The sequence below is a fragment of the Mirounga leonina genome, unplaced genomic scaffold (genome assembly GCF_011800145.1).
Source record: "Mirounga leonina isolate KUSES-001 unplaced genomic scaffold, KU_Mleo_1.0 Mir_173, whole genome shotgun sequence".
Lineage (NCBI taxonomy): Eukaryota > Metazoa > Chordata > Mammalia > Carnivora > Phocidae > Mirounga > Mirounga leonina.
In genome coordinates this window covers 18,015,624-18,028,737 of record NW_023270447.1, presented here as the reverse complement: position 1 = coordinate 18,028,737, position 13,114 = coordinate 18,015,624, and the positions used below count along the sequence as shown (strand labels likewise).

General features: G+C 37.5%; 1 protein-coding gene across 1 annotated transcript in view; it reads left to right on the top strand.

Moving 5' to 3' along the window:
* Window positions 1–566: 566 nt before the first annotated feature.
* BRDT (bromodomain testis associated) overlaps window positions 567–13,114 on the top strand; it is a 68,557-nt gene continuing 56,009 nt past the window's right edge. Inside the window, exons 1-3 of the mRNA XM_035020141.1 lie at window positions 567–755; window positions 1,681–1,818; window positions 3,438–3,552. Of these exons, the coding sequence (XP_034876032.1) occupies window positions 567–755; window positions 1,681–1,818; window positions 3,438–3,552 (442 nt within the window). The remainder of the gene's footprint in view (window positions 756–1,680; window positions 1,819–3,437; window positions 3,553–13,114) is intronic.

The window sequence follows — 13,114 nt, the reverse complement described above, 5'->3', positions numbered from 1 at the left end:
GGGTGCCTGGCTGGCTCAGTCGGTAAAGCATGTGACTCTTAATCTCAGGGTCATGAATTCAAGCCCCACATTGTGGGTGGAGCCTCCTTAAGTAAATAAATAAATCATTTTATTTAAATTAGCCAGAAAAGTCCTCTATTTTGATTTTCTTCTTTCATTGAATTAATTTTAGAGTAACTACATACCACGGTTATGTTTAACATTTCCTATTATTTCTTTTTTACCAGAAACTTATAGACTTTAACAACTCAATTTGTATTTTAGAAAAGCAGAGGAAATACTGTGAAAGTTTGAAATACCTTAAATCATCCAAAACTAAGGCATACATAATGAAACAACTCTTAGTACTTATACAGAAAGAGGTTCGTATTTGTTTACAGATGTATTAATCATTTGGCTTTTTTGTTGTCTTAATCATGATGTGATGTAAAATATAATATTACACTTTTTAGTTCCTATAGAAACCATTTTAAATGTGCTTTGAAGATAACTCAGTTTTATTTTTGTATTTTAAGGACATGTACTTATAGGCAACATTATAATATCAGGATTTGACCCCGTTGACAATGTCTCTGTCAAGTCGACAAACAGCTATTGTTAACCCTCCACCACCAGAATATATAAATACTAAGAAGAATGGGCGATTGACAAATCAACTGCAGTATCTACAAAAAGTTGTCCTGAAGGCTTTATGGAAGCATAGTTTTTCCTGGCCTTTTCAGCAGCCTGTGGATGCTGTGAAACTAAAGTTGCCAGTAAGTATATCTCTCAAAGAAATAGACTAGCCTTTAATATTATGAAATACACTTAATTTAATAAAGACCTCTAATTTATTCTGTACCACTGAAGAGTTTTCCCATGAGTATTTTTCCTAAACAACAAAGTTCATTTTTCTGAGCATTGAAATTCTTATTTTAACAGTTTGTTACATTATAGTACATGTTTTTTTGTTATACAATGTGTTACCTGACTTTTTTTTTTTTTTAATGATTTATTTACTTTAGAGAGAGAGAATGTGTGTGTGTGAGTGAGCAGGGGAAGGGGCAGAGGGAGAGAATCTCCAGCAGGCTCTGTCCTGAGCCTGGAGTCTGATGTGGGGTTCCATCCCATGAACCCAAGATCATGACCTGAACCAAAACCAAGAGTCAGATGCCCAACCAACTGAGCCACCCAGGCGCCCTTCACTTGACCTTTTGGTGCAAGGTTGTCATGAATGTCACCTTCTTCATGAAGTTGATCTTGACACTTCTTGGTAGCCATAGATGCATCATACACAGAATTCAACTTTAGGTCTTCTCTTAGGTATTTTCAGCCATCTGACAACATAATGGTTAAGTAATTTGTTGCATAGTTAGCAAACCATGATGCTGGGATTATACTCTGTATCTGTCAGACTCCATAAATTTTAGGTTTTTCTTCTTCATGCCCTTCACTTTTTATTTTCCAGGATAGTTCTACCCTTACATTCTTGTTTTTGTTATTCTTTGTTATTTTTTCTCTGAAAAAAATGCCATGGCAGTCAGCTTTGTTTCTCAGTACAAAAGTTTCAGTTTCCAAATTATGGCTTTTTAAAGGTAATCTAGTTAAAGTATATAGCTTCTTAAATTTCTTTGTGTACCAATAGTTGCAGTGAATTTGTTCTTACTACTAATGTTTAGAATTTCTTCTTAAAAACTGTAGGATTATTATACCATTATAAAGACCCCAATGGATTTAAATACAATTAAGAAGCGCTTAGAACATAAGTATTATGTGAAGGCTTCAGAATGTATAGCAGACTTCAACATAATGTTCTCAAATTGTTATTTATACAACAAGGTATGTAAGTCTTATGTTATACTTGATAATTCTTTGCTTTTATAGAAGATGTGTATAAAAAGTGTGCTGATTTCAGATTTCAAGTCTTGATTTGGGGGGATTTTACATATTTTTAAGGATAATGTTTATTTTTTACTGGATTTCATAATTTTTATGTATCTATTTATTTAATCTATTTGCCATAATTTTGCCTGAATAGCTGTGATGGTTTCTTATGTTTTAAAAAGTGAAATACCAATGATAGTTGGTTTCTGTAAGTATTAATGTTCCCTACCATACTTCTGCCATTTTAATTATAAATGTTAAACTTTATTATATACTGATCTTGGTTAAATGTTCATGGCATGAATTCAGACAAATTACATACATCTAAACTTCATGACCAGTTAACTTAAAGATGAGACACATTCTCTGTTATATTCCAATAGTACTATTTGTATTTTCATTAATGCACTGGCTTGTCTGATAATATATGTGGACATTTGACCTTAATCTTTACTTTTGCTTTCATCCTATAAAGCTGGATTTGTGTATATTAATTTTTTCTCCATATAGTATTCCTCTTTCCCAGAGTATTGCATTCTTTTTAAGCTGTTCTATATCTAAAAATTTTAAAACTTATATCCCATTTATTCAGAATCACTGGTGATGCTGGTATGTAATAGAAATTTTGGTTCTCGGGCGCCTGGGTGGCTCAGTTGGTTAAGCGACTGCCTTCGGCTCAGGTCATGATCCTGGAGTCCCGGGATCGAGTCCCACATCAGGCTCCCTGCTCAGCAGGGAGTCTGCTTCTCCCTCTGACCCTCCTCCCTCTCATGTTCTCTGTCTCTCATTCTCTCTCTCACAAATAAATAAAATCTTAAAAAAAAAAAAAAATTAAAAAAAAAAATTTTGGTTCTCAAACTATCAGTGCCATCTTAAATTTAAGACTCTTAGCCAATATGATTTTTTTTTTAATGAGAACTAATGCCATTCTGAAAGTACCATCGGCAACTTCATTTTAATTTAACAATTCCAAGTGTACTTTAACATTTAACATTTTAAAATGAAGTTCAGTAATTTTCCTAACATACCTAACTTCAAAGTAAGTGTTCTCTGCTTTAGCCTTTTGCTTTGTAATCTACTTAGTTTTTTATCAGTAGTGAATAAAGCAAGCCAAAGACTTCTACGCAGATAGTTAAGATTTAAAAACTGGAAGAAAAAAAAAAAGGTTTAAAAACTGAGTTAGCTCTGCAGTGTCATTATATCACTTAGTTAATTGAAAACTACATCACATCAAGTCAAATCATGTCCTTCCCACAGCCGTGAACATATTTTAACTTATTAGTGAGGTAGAAATTTTAATTTCTAAAACCTTTTTGTATTAGTAGGACTGGTTGGATTGTAACCCTTTAGTACTCAGAAGGGCTACCTGGGTTATTTTTAGAAGTTAAAAGGGTAGAATGTTAGAATTTAAAATATGAGCTGATACACCATTTTCTGTACTTAATTTAGAAGCGATAAATACTGTTTAATATTATCTAAGAGTACTGTGTCACTGCCTTCTCTAAGGTAGCCTGAATTGTTGAAATTTGGTACAGTGACCATATTGCATAACCTTATGTTTATATATTTTCTAGCCTGGAGATGACATTGTTCTTATGGCACAAGCTCTAGAGAAGTTGTTTAGGCAGAGATTATCTCACATGCCGCAAGAAGAACAAATTGTGGGTGGTAAAGAAAGAATAAAGAAAGGTAAGACAGAAAAGGTTTATGTTTTCTTACTTTCTCTATCTTGTGAATTATATATGAATGTGTGTATGTGTGTGTGTATAAATATAATGACTAGAACTAAATAATAAATCCCTCAAAGGAGGTAGACATTCAGAGTCCTTCTATATCCGGGCGCCTGTGTGGCACAGTCAGTTAAGTGTCTGACTTGGTTTTGGGTCAGGTCGTGATCTCAGGGTTGTGGGATCGAGCCCTGCACCAGGCTCTGCATGGAGTCTGCTTGGGAATGTCTCTCCCTCTTCCTCTGCCCCACATACACGTGCTCTCTCTTTCTCTCTCAAAATAAATGAATCTTTTTTTTTTTAAAGTCCTTCTAAATCCTATTGTATTGGTATAAAATGTCCATTTCAACAGTAAGGCAAATTTTGAAAGCAAAGATGGCTATCGTGCAAGATTAGGGAGAATTGTATTGATTATAGCCTTGGAACCTGAGATTTCCTATAGTATAGTGCCATTCACATAGTAGGCACCCAGTAAAGTTATTAGTATTTTTAGTGGATCTTGTATCTGTGCTATAATAATAAGATGGCCAAAATTGGCAATGTTCCTTGTACCAAAAGATCCCATAGGTAAGAATGAAATGTTACTGTTGGGTCTGAAGATTCTCCTTTTTTCTAACTCTTTCTTAATTAAAAAAAAAAAAAAAAAAAAAAACCTTTGAGGGAAACATTTTACAGCTAATAATTAGAATATTTAAATATGAAGTTAAAAAACTATCTTAAGTATTCAGATGGATTTATTGTAGAGGTTAACCAAGGTTGTCATAGATGAAATGTTGGTTTATTTTTGGATCACTGATGTTGTACATTTTAGATAAGCTTAATCATTCCATGTTAGTTTCCTCATGTATAATGTCAGGAAAATATTTCACTTTCGTGGTTGAAATATTTATAAAGCATACAGTTAAGTGGCTGGGGTATAGGAGACTTACACTACTACAAAGGTGGTTTTTATTGTACTATTTTTCCTTGTTGGTAGATCTTTAAGATGGGTCATGACTTAAAGCTTTACTCAATCCTGTGAGTTACACACACTCTTTTTTATTAAAGTTCTTATTTTATTCTCACCTTTGGAAAAGGTTGATCTTAAGCCTGACAATATAAGGCCTAGGGTTCTGAAAGAGGATTAAAATAAGCCCTTACATTAAATGTGTAGATTGCTACATATTTAATGCAATCCCTATCAAAATACCATCAACTTTTTTTCAAAGAAATGGAACAAATTATCCTAAAATTTGTATGGAATCAGAAAAGACCCCGAATAGCCAGAGGAATGTTGAAAAAGAAAAGCAAAGCTGGTGGCATCACAATTCCGGACTTCCAGCTCTATTACAAAGCTATAATCAAGACAGTATGGTACTGGCACAAAAACAGACACATAGATCAATGGAACAGAATAGAGAGCCCAGAAATGGACCCTCAACTCTATGGTCAACTAATCTTCGACAAAGCAGGAAGGAATGCCCAATGGAAAAAAGACAGTCTTTTCAACAAATGGTGTTGGGAAAATTGGACAGCTGCATGAAGAAGAATGAAACTGGACCATTTCCTTACACCACACACAAAAGTAGACTCAAAATGGTTGAAAGACCTAAATGTGAGAAGGAGTCCATCAAAATCCTAAAGGAGAACACAGGCAGCAACTTCTTCGACCTCAGGCGCAGCAACTTCTTCCTAGAAACATCGCCAAAGGCAAGGGGAGCAAGGGCAAAAATGAACTATTGGGACTTCATAAAGATAAAAACAAAACCAAAAGACAACTGACAGAATGGGAAAAGATATTTACAAATGATATATCAGATAAAGGGCTAGTATCCAAAATCTGTAAAGAACTTATCAAACTCAACACCCAAAGAACAAAGAATCCAATCAAGAAATGGGCAGAAGACATGAACAGACATTTCTCCAAAGAAGACATCTAAATGACCAACAGACACATGAAGAAGTGCTTAACATTGCTCGGCATCAGGGAAATACAAATCAAAACCTCAATGAGATACCACCTCACACCAGTCAGAATGGCTAAAATTAACAAGTCAGGAAATGACAGATGTTGGCGAGGATGCAGAGAAAGGGGAACCCTCCTACACTGTTGGTGGGAATGCAAGCTGGTGCAGCCAATCTGGAAACAGTATGGAGGTTCCTCAGAAAGTTGAAAATAGAGCTACCCTATAACCCAGCAATTGCACTACTGGGTATTTACCCCAAAGATACAAATGTAGTGATCCAAAGGGGTACGTGCACCCCAATGTTGATAGCAGCAATGTCCACAATAGCCAAACTATGGAAAGAGCCCAGATGTCCATCGACAGATGAATGGATAAAGAAGATGTGGTGTACACACACACACACACACACACACACACACACACACACAGGAATATTATGCAGCCATCAAAAGGAATGAAATCTTGCCATTTGCAACGACGTGGATGGAACTGGAGGGTATTATGCTGAGCGAAATAAGTCAATCAGAGAAAGACATGTATCATATGATCTCTCTGATATGAAGAATTCTTAATCTCAGGAAACAAACTGAGGGTTGCTTTAGTGGTGGGGGTGGGAGTTGGGGTGGCTGGGTGATAGACATTGGGGAGGGTATGTGCTATGGTGAGCTCTGTGAATTGTGCAAGACTGTTGAATCACAGACCTGTACCTCTGAAACAAATAATACATTATATGTTTAAAAAAAGGAAGAAGATAGCAGGAAGGGAAAAATGAAGGGGGGGAATCGGAGGGGGAGACGAACCATGAGAGACTGTGGACTCTGAGAAATAAACGGAGATTTAGAGGGGAGGGGGGTGGGGGGATGAGTTAGCCTGGTGATGGCTATTAAAGAGGGCATGTACTGAATGGAGCACTGGGTGTTATATGCAAACAATGAATCATGGAACACTACATCGAAAACCAATGATGTAATTATGATGATTAACATAACATAATAAAATAAAAATTTAAATAAATAAAATAAGCCCTTATAAGGTAGATAATATATAGATCAGTATGCTATTTAAATTGCTAAAGCAAAGTGATAATTATTGCCAACTTAAAATATTATCTCTAGCAAGGTAAAAATGCTTTTTTTAGAATGCTTCCCTTAGAAAAAACACTTTAATAACATTCTTAATGTGTAAGTTTTAGCTGCTTGTTTCAGATGCTCAAATTACTGCTAAGAGCATAAGTTTCCCTCAGACAAAAATTCTTTGACTTTGTTTCTCTGTCAATATGTAATTGGATGTTTGTCACTTACAATGTACATATTATGGGGTTACAAAGATGTATAACCACCCTAACTCTCAAGTTCAATTTATATTTTAGTTAGAAATAAAACTTCAGGGGCTGCTAAGGTGGCTCATTCAGTTGAGCGGCTGACTCTTAATTTGGGCTCAGGTCATGATCTCAAAGTCCTGGGATCAAGCCCCGTGTCAGGCTTTGCGCTCAGTGGGGAGTCTGCTTCAGGTTTCCCTCTCTACTCACCCCGTCCTTGACCCTCGCTTTCTTGCTCTGTCTCTCCCTCTAAAATGAATGGATCTTTAAAAAATAAATAAATAAAACTTTAAAAAACAATAAGACAATGCATTATAATAAATGTCAGATGAAATTACGCATAGTACATGCTATGGTTCAAGAGAATAAGAAGTTGATTCGCACTGGTAAAGCTGGGGAAAGCGTTACTGGTGATAGAACTTGAGTCTGGCCTTGAGGGATTGGTAGGATTTGGCTTTGGAGTAAAGATCTAGGTTTCCAAATAACTTTTTCTAGGAACATTCTGCTGCCAGAGTCATGTCATTTTTATGCACCGTGGTAGGGAAACTGTCATATGACAATAGCTAGTCCAAATAATGGCAAAGAAAAAATTTCAATTTAGTACATTAAATTGAATTGGTGTTGATTTATATGTTTTTTATTTTATTTTTTAGAATTGATGTTGATTTATTGATTGATGAAATACTTGAGTAACTTTTAGGTGCTACAACACAGTTCTAGTTCTTGGGACATATCAATGAATGAAACAAAAACTTCTTTTTTTTTTTAAATTTTATTATGTTAGTCACCATACAATACATCATTGATTTTTGATGTGGTGATCCACGATCCATTGTTTTCATATAACACCCAGTGCTCCATGCAGTACGTGCCCTCCTTAATACCCATCACTGGGCTAACCAACCCCCCCTCCCCCCTGCCCTCTAAAACCCAGTTTGTTTCTCAGAGTCCATTGTCTCTCATGGTTCATCTCTCCCTCCAATTCCCTCTCCCCATTTTTCCCTTCCTTCTCCTAATGTCCTCCATGTTATTCCTTATGTTCCACAAATAAGTGAAACCATATGATAATTGACTTTCTCTGCTTGACTTATTTCACTTAGCATAATCTCCTCCAGTCCCATCCATGTTAATGTAAAGGTTGGGTATTCATCTTTTCTGATGGCTGAGTAATATTCCATTGTATATATGGACCACATCTTCTTTATCCATTCGACTGTTGAAGGGCATCTCGGTTCTTTCCACAGTTTGGCTATTGGGGACATTGCTGCTATGAACATTGGGGTGTATATGGCCCTTCTTTTCACTACATCTGTGTCTTTGGGGTAAATACCCAGTAGTGCAATTGCTGGGTCATAGGGTAGCTCTATTTTTAAATTTTTGAGGCACCTTCACACGGTTTTCCAAAGTGGCTGTACCAACTTGCATTCCCACCAATAGTGTAAGAGGGTTCCCCTTTCTCCACAACCTCTCCAACATTTTTTGTTTCTTTCCCTGTCCATTTTTGCCGTTCTAACTGGTGTAAGGTGGTATCTCAATGTGGTTTTGATTTGCATTTCCATAATGGCTAAGCATGATGAACATTTTTTCATGTGTCTGTTAGCCACTTGCATATCTTCTTCAGAGAAGTGTCTTTTCATATCTTCTGCCCACTTTTTGACTTGATTATTTGTTTTTTGGGCGTTGAGTTTGAGAAGTTCTTTATAGATCTTGGATACCAGCCCTTTATCTGTAGTGTCATTTGCAAAAATCTTCTCCCATTCTGTGGGTTGCCTCTCTGTTTTGTTGACTGTTTCCTTTGCTGTGCGGAAGCTTTTCTTGATGAAGTCCCAAAAGTTCATTTTTGCTTTTGTTTCACTGGCTTTTGGAGATGTATCCTTTGTCAAAGAGGTTACTGCCTTGTTCTCCTCTAGGATTTTGATGGATTCCTGTCTCACATTGAGGTCTTTCATCCACTTTGAGTTTATCTTTGTGAATGGTGTTAGAGAATGGTCGAGTTTCATTCTGCATGTGGCTGTCCAATTTTCCCAGCACCATTTATTGAAGAGACTGTCTTTTTTCCATTGCATGTTTTTTCCTGCTTTGTCAAAGATTATTTGACCATAGAGTTGAGGGTCCATACCTGGGTTCTCTATTCTGTTCCATTGGTCTATGTGTCTGTTTTTGTGCCAGTGCCAGTACCATGCTGTCTTGGTGATCACAGCTTTGTAATATAGCTTGAAATCGGGCAATGTGATGCCCCCAGCTTTGTTTTTCTTTTTCAACATTTTCTTGGCAATTCGGGGTCTTTTCTGATTCCATACAAATTTTAGGATTGTTTGTTCCAGCACTTTAAAAAATGTCATTGGAATTTTGATCGGGATGGCATTGAAGGTATAGATTGCTCTGGGTAGCATAGACATTTTAACAATGTTTATTCTTCCGATCCATGAGCATAGAATATTTTTCCATCTTTTTGTGTCTTCTTCAATTTCTTTCATGAATGTTTTGTAGTTCCTAGAGTATAGATCCTTTACCTCTTTGGTTAGGTTTATTCTGGGGTATCATATGGTTTTTGGTGCTATTGTAAATGGAATCGTTTCTCTAATTTCTCTTTCTACAGTTGCGTTGTTAGTGTATAAGAAAGCAACTGATTTCTGTGCATTGATTTTGTATCCTGCCACATTACTGAATTGCTGTATGAGTTCTAGCAATTTGGGGGTGGAGTCTTTTGGGTTTTCCACATAAAGTATCATGTCGTCTGTGAAAAGAGAGAGTTTGACTTCTTCTTTGCCAATATGAATACCTTTTATTTCTTTTTGTTGTCTGATTGCTGTTGCTAGGACTTCTAGTACTATGTTGAACAATAGTGGCGAGAGTGGGCATCCTTGACGTGTTCCTGATCTTAAGGGAAAGGCTCTCAGCTTTTCCCCATTGAGGGTGATATTCGCTGTGGATTTTTCGTAGATGGATTTTATGAACTTGAGGAATGTTCCCTCTCTCCCTATACTCTGGAGAGTTTTAATCAGGAAAGGATGTTGTATTTTGTCAAATGCTTTTTCTGCATCAATTGAGAGGACCATATGGTTCTTCTCCCTCCTCTTATTAATGTGTTCTATCACATTGATTGATTTGCGAATGTTGAACCACCCTTGGCATCCTGGGGATAAATCCCACTTGGTCGTAGTGGATGATCCTTTTAATGTATTGTTGGATCCTATTAGCTAGGATTTTGTTGAGGGTTTTGGAATCCAAATTCATCAGGGATATCGATCTGAAATTCTCCTTTTTTATGGGGTCTTTGCCTGGTTTGGGGATTAAGGTAATACTGGCCTCATAGAATGAGTCTGGAAGTTTTCCTTCTGTTTCTGTTTTTTGAAACAGCTTCAGGAGAATAGGTATTATTTCTTCTTTGAATGTTTGGTAGAATTCCCCAGGGAATCCATCAGGCCCTGGACTCTTGTTTTTTGGGAGGTTTTTGATCACTGCTTCAATCTCGTTCCTGGTTATTGGCCTATTCAGATTGTCAATTTCTTCCTGTTCCAGTCTTGGCAGCTTATAGGTTTCTAAGAAGGCCTCCATTTCATCCAGATTGCTCAGTTTATTGGCATATAGTTGTTGATAATAATTTCTAATAACTGTTTCTATTTCCTTGGTGTTAGTCGTGATCTCTTCCCTTTCATTCATAATTTTTTTAATTTGGGTCCTTTCTCTTTTCTTTTGGATAAGTCTGGCCAGTGGTTTATTGATCTTATTAATTCTTTCAGAGAACCAACTTCTAGTTTCATTGATCTGATCTACTGTGTTTCTGGTTTCTAATTCATTGATTTCTGTTCTAATTTTAATTATTTGTCTTCTAGTGCGTGGCTTAGGCATCGTTGGTTGCTTTTTCTCTAGTTCTTTAAGGTGTAGAGTTAGTTGGTGAATTCGGGATTTTTCTGTTTTTTTGAGTGAGGCTTGGATGGCTATGTATTTTCCCCTTAGGACCACCTTTGCGTATCCTGTAGGTTTTGGACTGATGTGTTTTCGTTCTCATTGATTTCCATGAATTGTTTTTCTTTGATTTCCTGGTTGACCCAAACATTCTTGAGCAGAGTGGTCTTTAGCTTCCAAGTGTTTGAATTTCTGCCAAATTTTTTCTTGTGATTGAGTTCCAGTTTTAGAGCATTGTGGTCTGTGAACATGCAGGGAATAATCTCAGTCTTTTGGTATTGGTTGAGACCTGATTTGTGACCCAGTATATGGTCTATTCTGGAGAAAGTTCCATGTGCACTCGAGAAGAATGAGTATTCTGTTGTTTTAGGGTGGAATGTTCTGTAAATATCTAAGAGGTCCATCTGGTCCAATGTATCATTCAAAGCTCTTGTTTCCTTGTTGATTTTCTGCTTTGATGATCTGTCCATTGCTGAGAGTAGAGTATTGAGGTCTCCTACAATTAACGTATTGTTATCAATATGACTCTTTATTTTAGTTAACAGTTGGCTTATGTAGATGACTGCTCCCATGTTGGGGGCATAGATATTTACAATTGTTAGATCTTCTTGTTGGATAGACCATTTACAATTGTTAGATCTTCTTGTTGGATAGACCCTTTAAGAATGATATAGTGTCCTTCTGTGTCTCTTATTACAGACTTTAGTTTAAAATCTAATTTGTCTGACATAAGAATTGCTACCCCAGCTTTCTTTTGAGGTCCGCTGGCATGGAAGGTGGATCTCCATCCCTTCACTTTCAGTCTGGATGTTTCTTTAGGTTCAAAATGAGTCTCTTGTAGACAGCATATGGATGGGTCCTGTCTTTTTATCCAATCTGCAACCCTGTGCCGTTTTATGGGAGCATTTAGGCCATTCACGTTGAGAATGATTATTGAAAGATATGAATTAATTGTCATCATGTTGCCTGTGAAGATGTTGTTTTTATAGATTGTCCTGTAAATTTCTGTTGTATATCACTCTTGGGGTCTTTCTCCTTTTATAGAACCCCCCTTAATATTTCTTGCAGGGCCGGCTTAGTGGTCACATATTCTTTCAGCTTCTGCTGGTCGTGGAAGCTCTGCATCTCTCCATCCATTCTAAATGAAAGCCTTGCCAGATAAAGTGTTCTTGGCTGCATGTTCTTCTCATTTAGTACCCTGATTATGTCTTGCCAGGCCTTTCTGTCTTGCCAAGTCCCTGTGGATAGGTCTGACGTTATTCTGATGTTCCTCCCTCTGTACGTAAGGAATCTCTTCCCCCTTACTGCCCTTAAGATGGTTTCCTTGGTTCTAAGATTTGCAAGTTTTACTATTACATGCTGGGGTGTTGGCCTGTTTTCCTTGATATTGGGAGGGGTCCTCTCTTCCTCTAGGACTCGAATGTTTGTTTCATTCCCTAGATTAGGGAAGTTCTCAGCTACAGTTTGCTCAAATACATCTAGTCCTCTCTCTCTCTCCACTCCCTCTGGGATTCCAATTATTCTGACATTGGAACGCTTCATGGTGTCACTTATTTCTCTGATTCTATTTTCATGGATTCTGAGTTGTTTTTCCCTGGCCTCCTCTTTTCCCTTTTTATCTATTATATTGTCTTCCAGGTCGCTTATTCTCTCTTCTGCCTCAGTTACCCTAGCTGTTAGATTATCTAGATTGGATTGGATCTCATTGATAGCATTTTTAAGTTCTGCCAATTCACCTTTTTTGCCCTTAGAGACTCTATTTTGCCATTAATTGATTTCTCCATTCTAGCCATTGTCTTCACAATTGCTAGCCTGAATTCCATCTCCAACATCTTGGTTATATCTGCATCCATTTGTAAATCTGCAGCATAAGTCATAATCTCTGAGTCTTTTCTATTTTGGGGGCTCCTCCTCCTAGTCATTTTGTTGATGGGTGTTTGAGGGAATGTATAGAGTCCAAATTATTGACCAGAACCCAAGCAAGATGCACCTGTTTTCTTGGGACCTTAGGGTTGCTGGCCTCTTGTTTTCCCAGCCTGTCTTCTGCGGGAGGGGCCTGCCGCGCTGTGACTCAGGCAACCCTGTTTGGGCGGAGTTGCCCTGCCCCCCTGTGGCGGGGGATGGGCTCAGCGGGAATCAGTTTTGGGGGCTTTTGTTCTCTGGCGGCTTTCCGCGTCTCTTCCGCGAGTCAGAGCAGAAGAGACCGTTTCCAACCCTCTGCCTCAGAGCAGAGAGATCGCAGTCTGTTCTTCAGTGAACTCTCCAGGTCACACTGTCTCCATTTCTGTCCGTGCTGCTATAAACTGCAGCATCCTGGGTAGTGCACCCCTCCGCAGGGCTCCCAGTCCTGC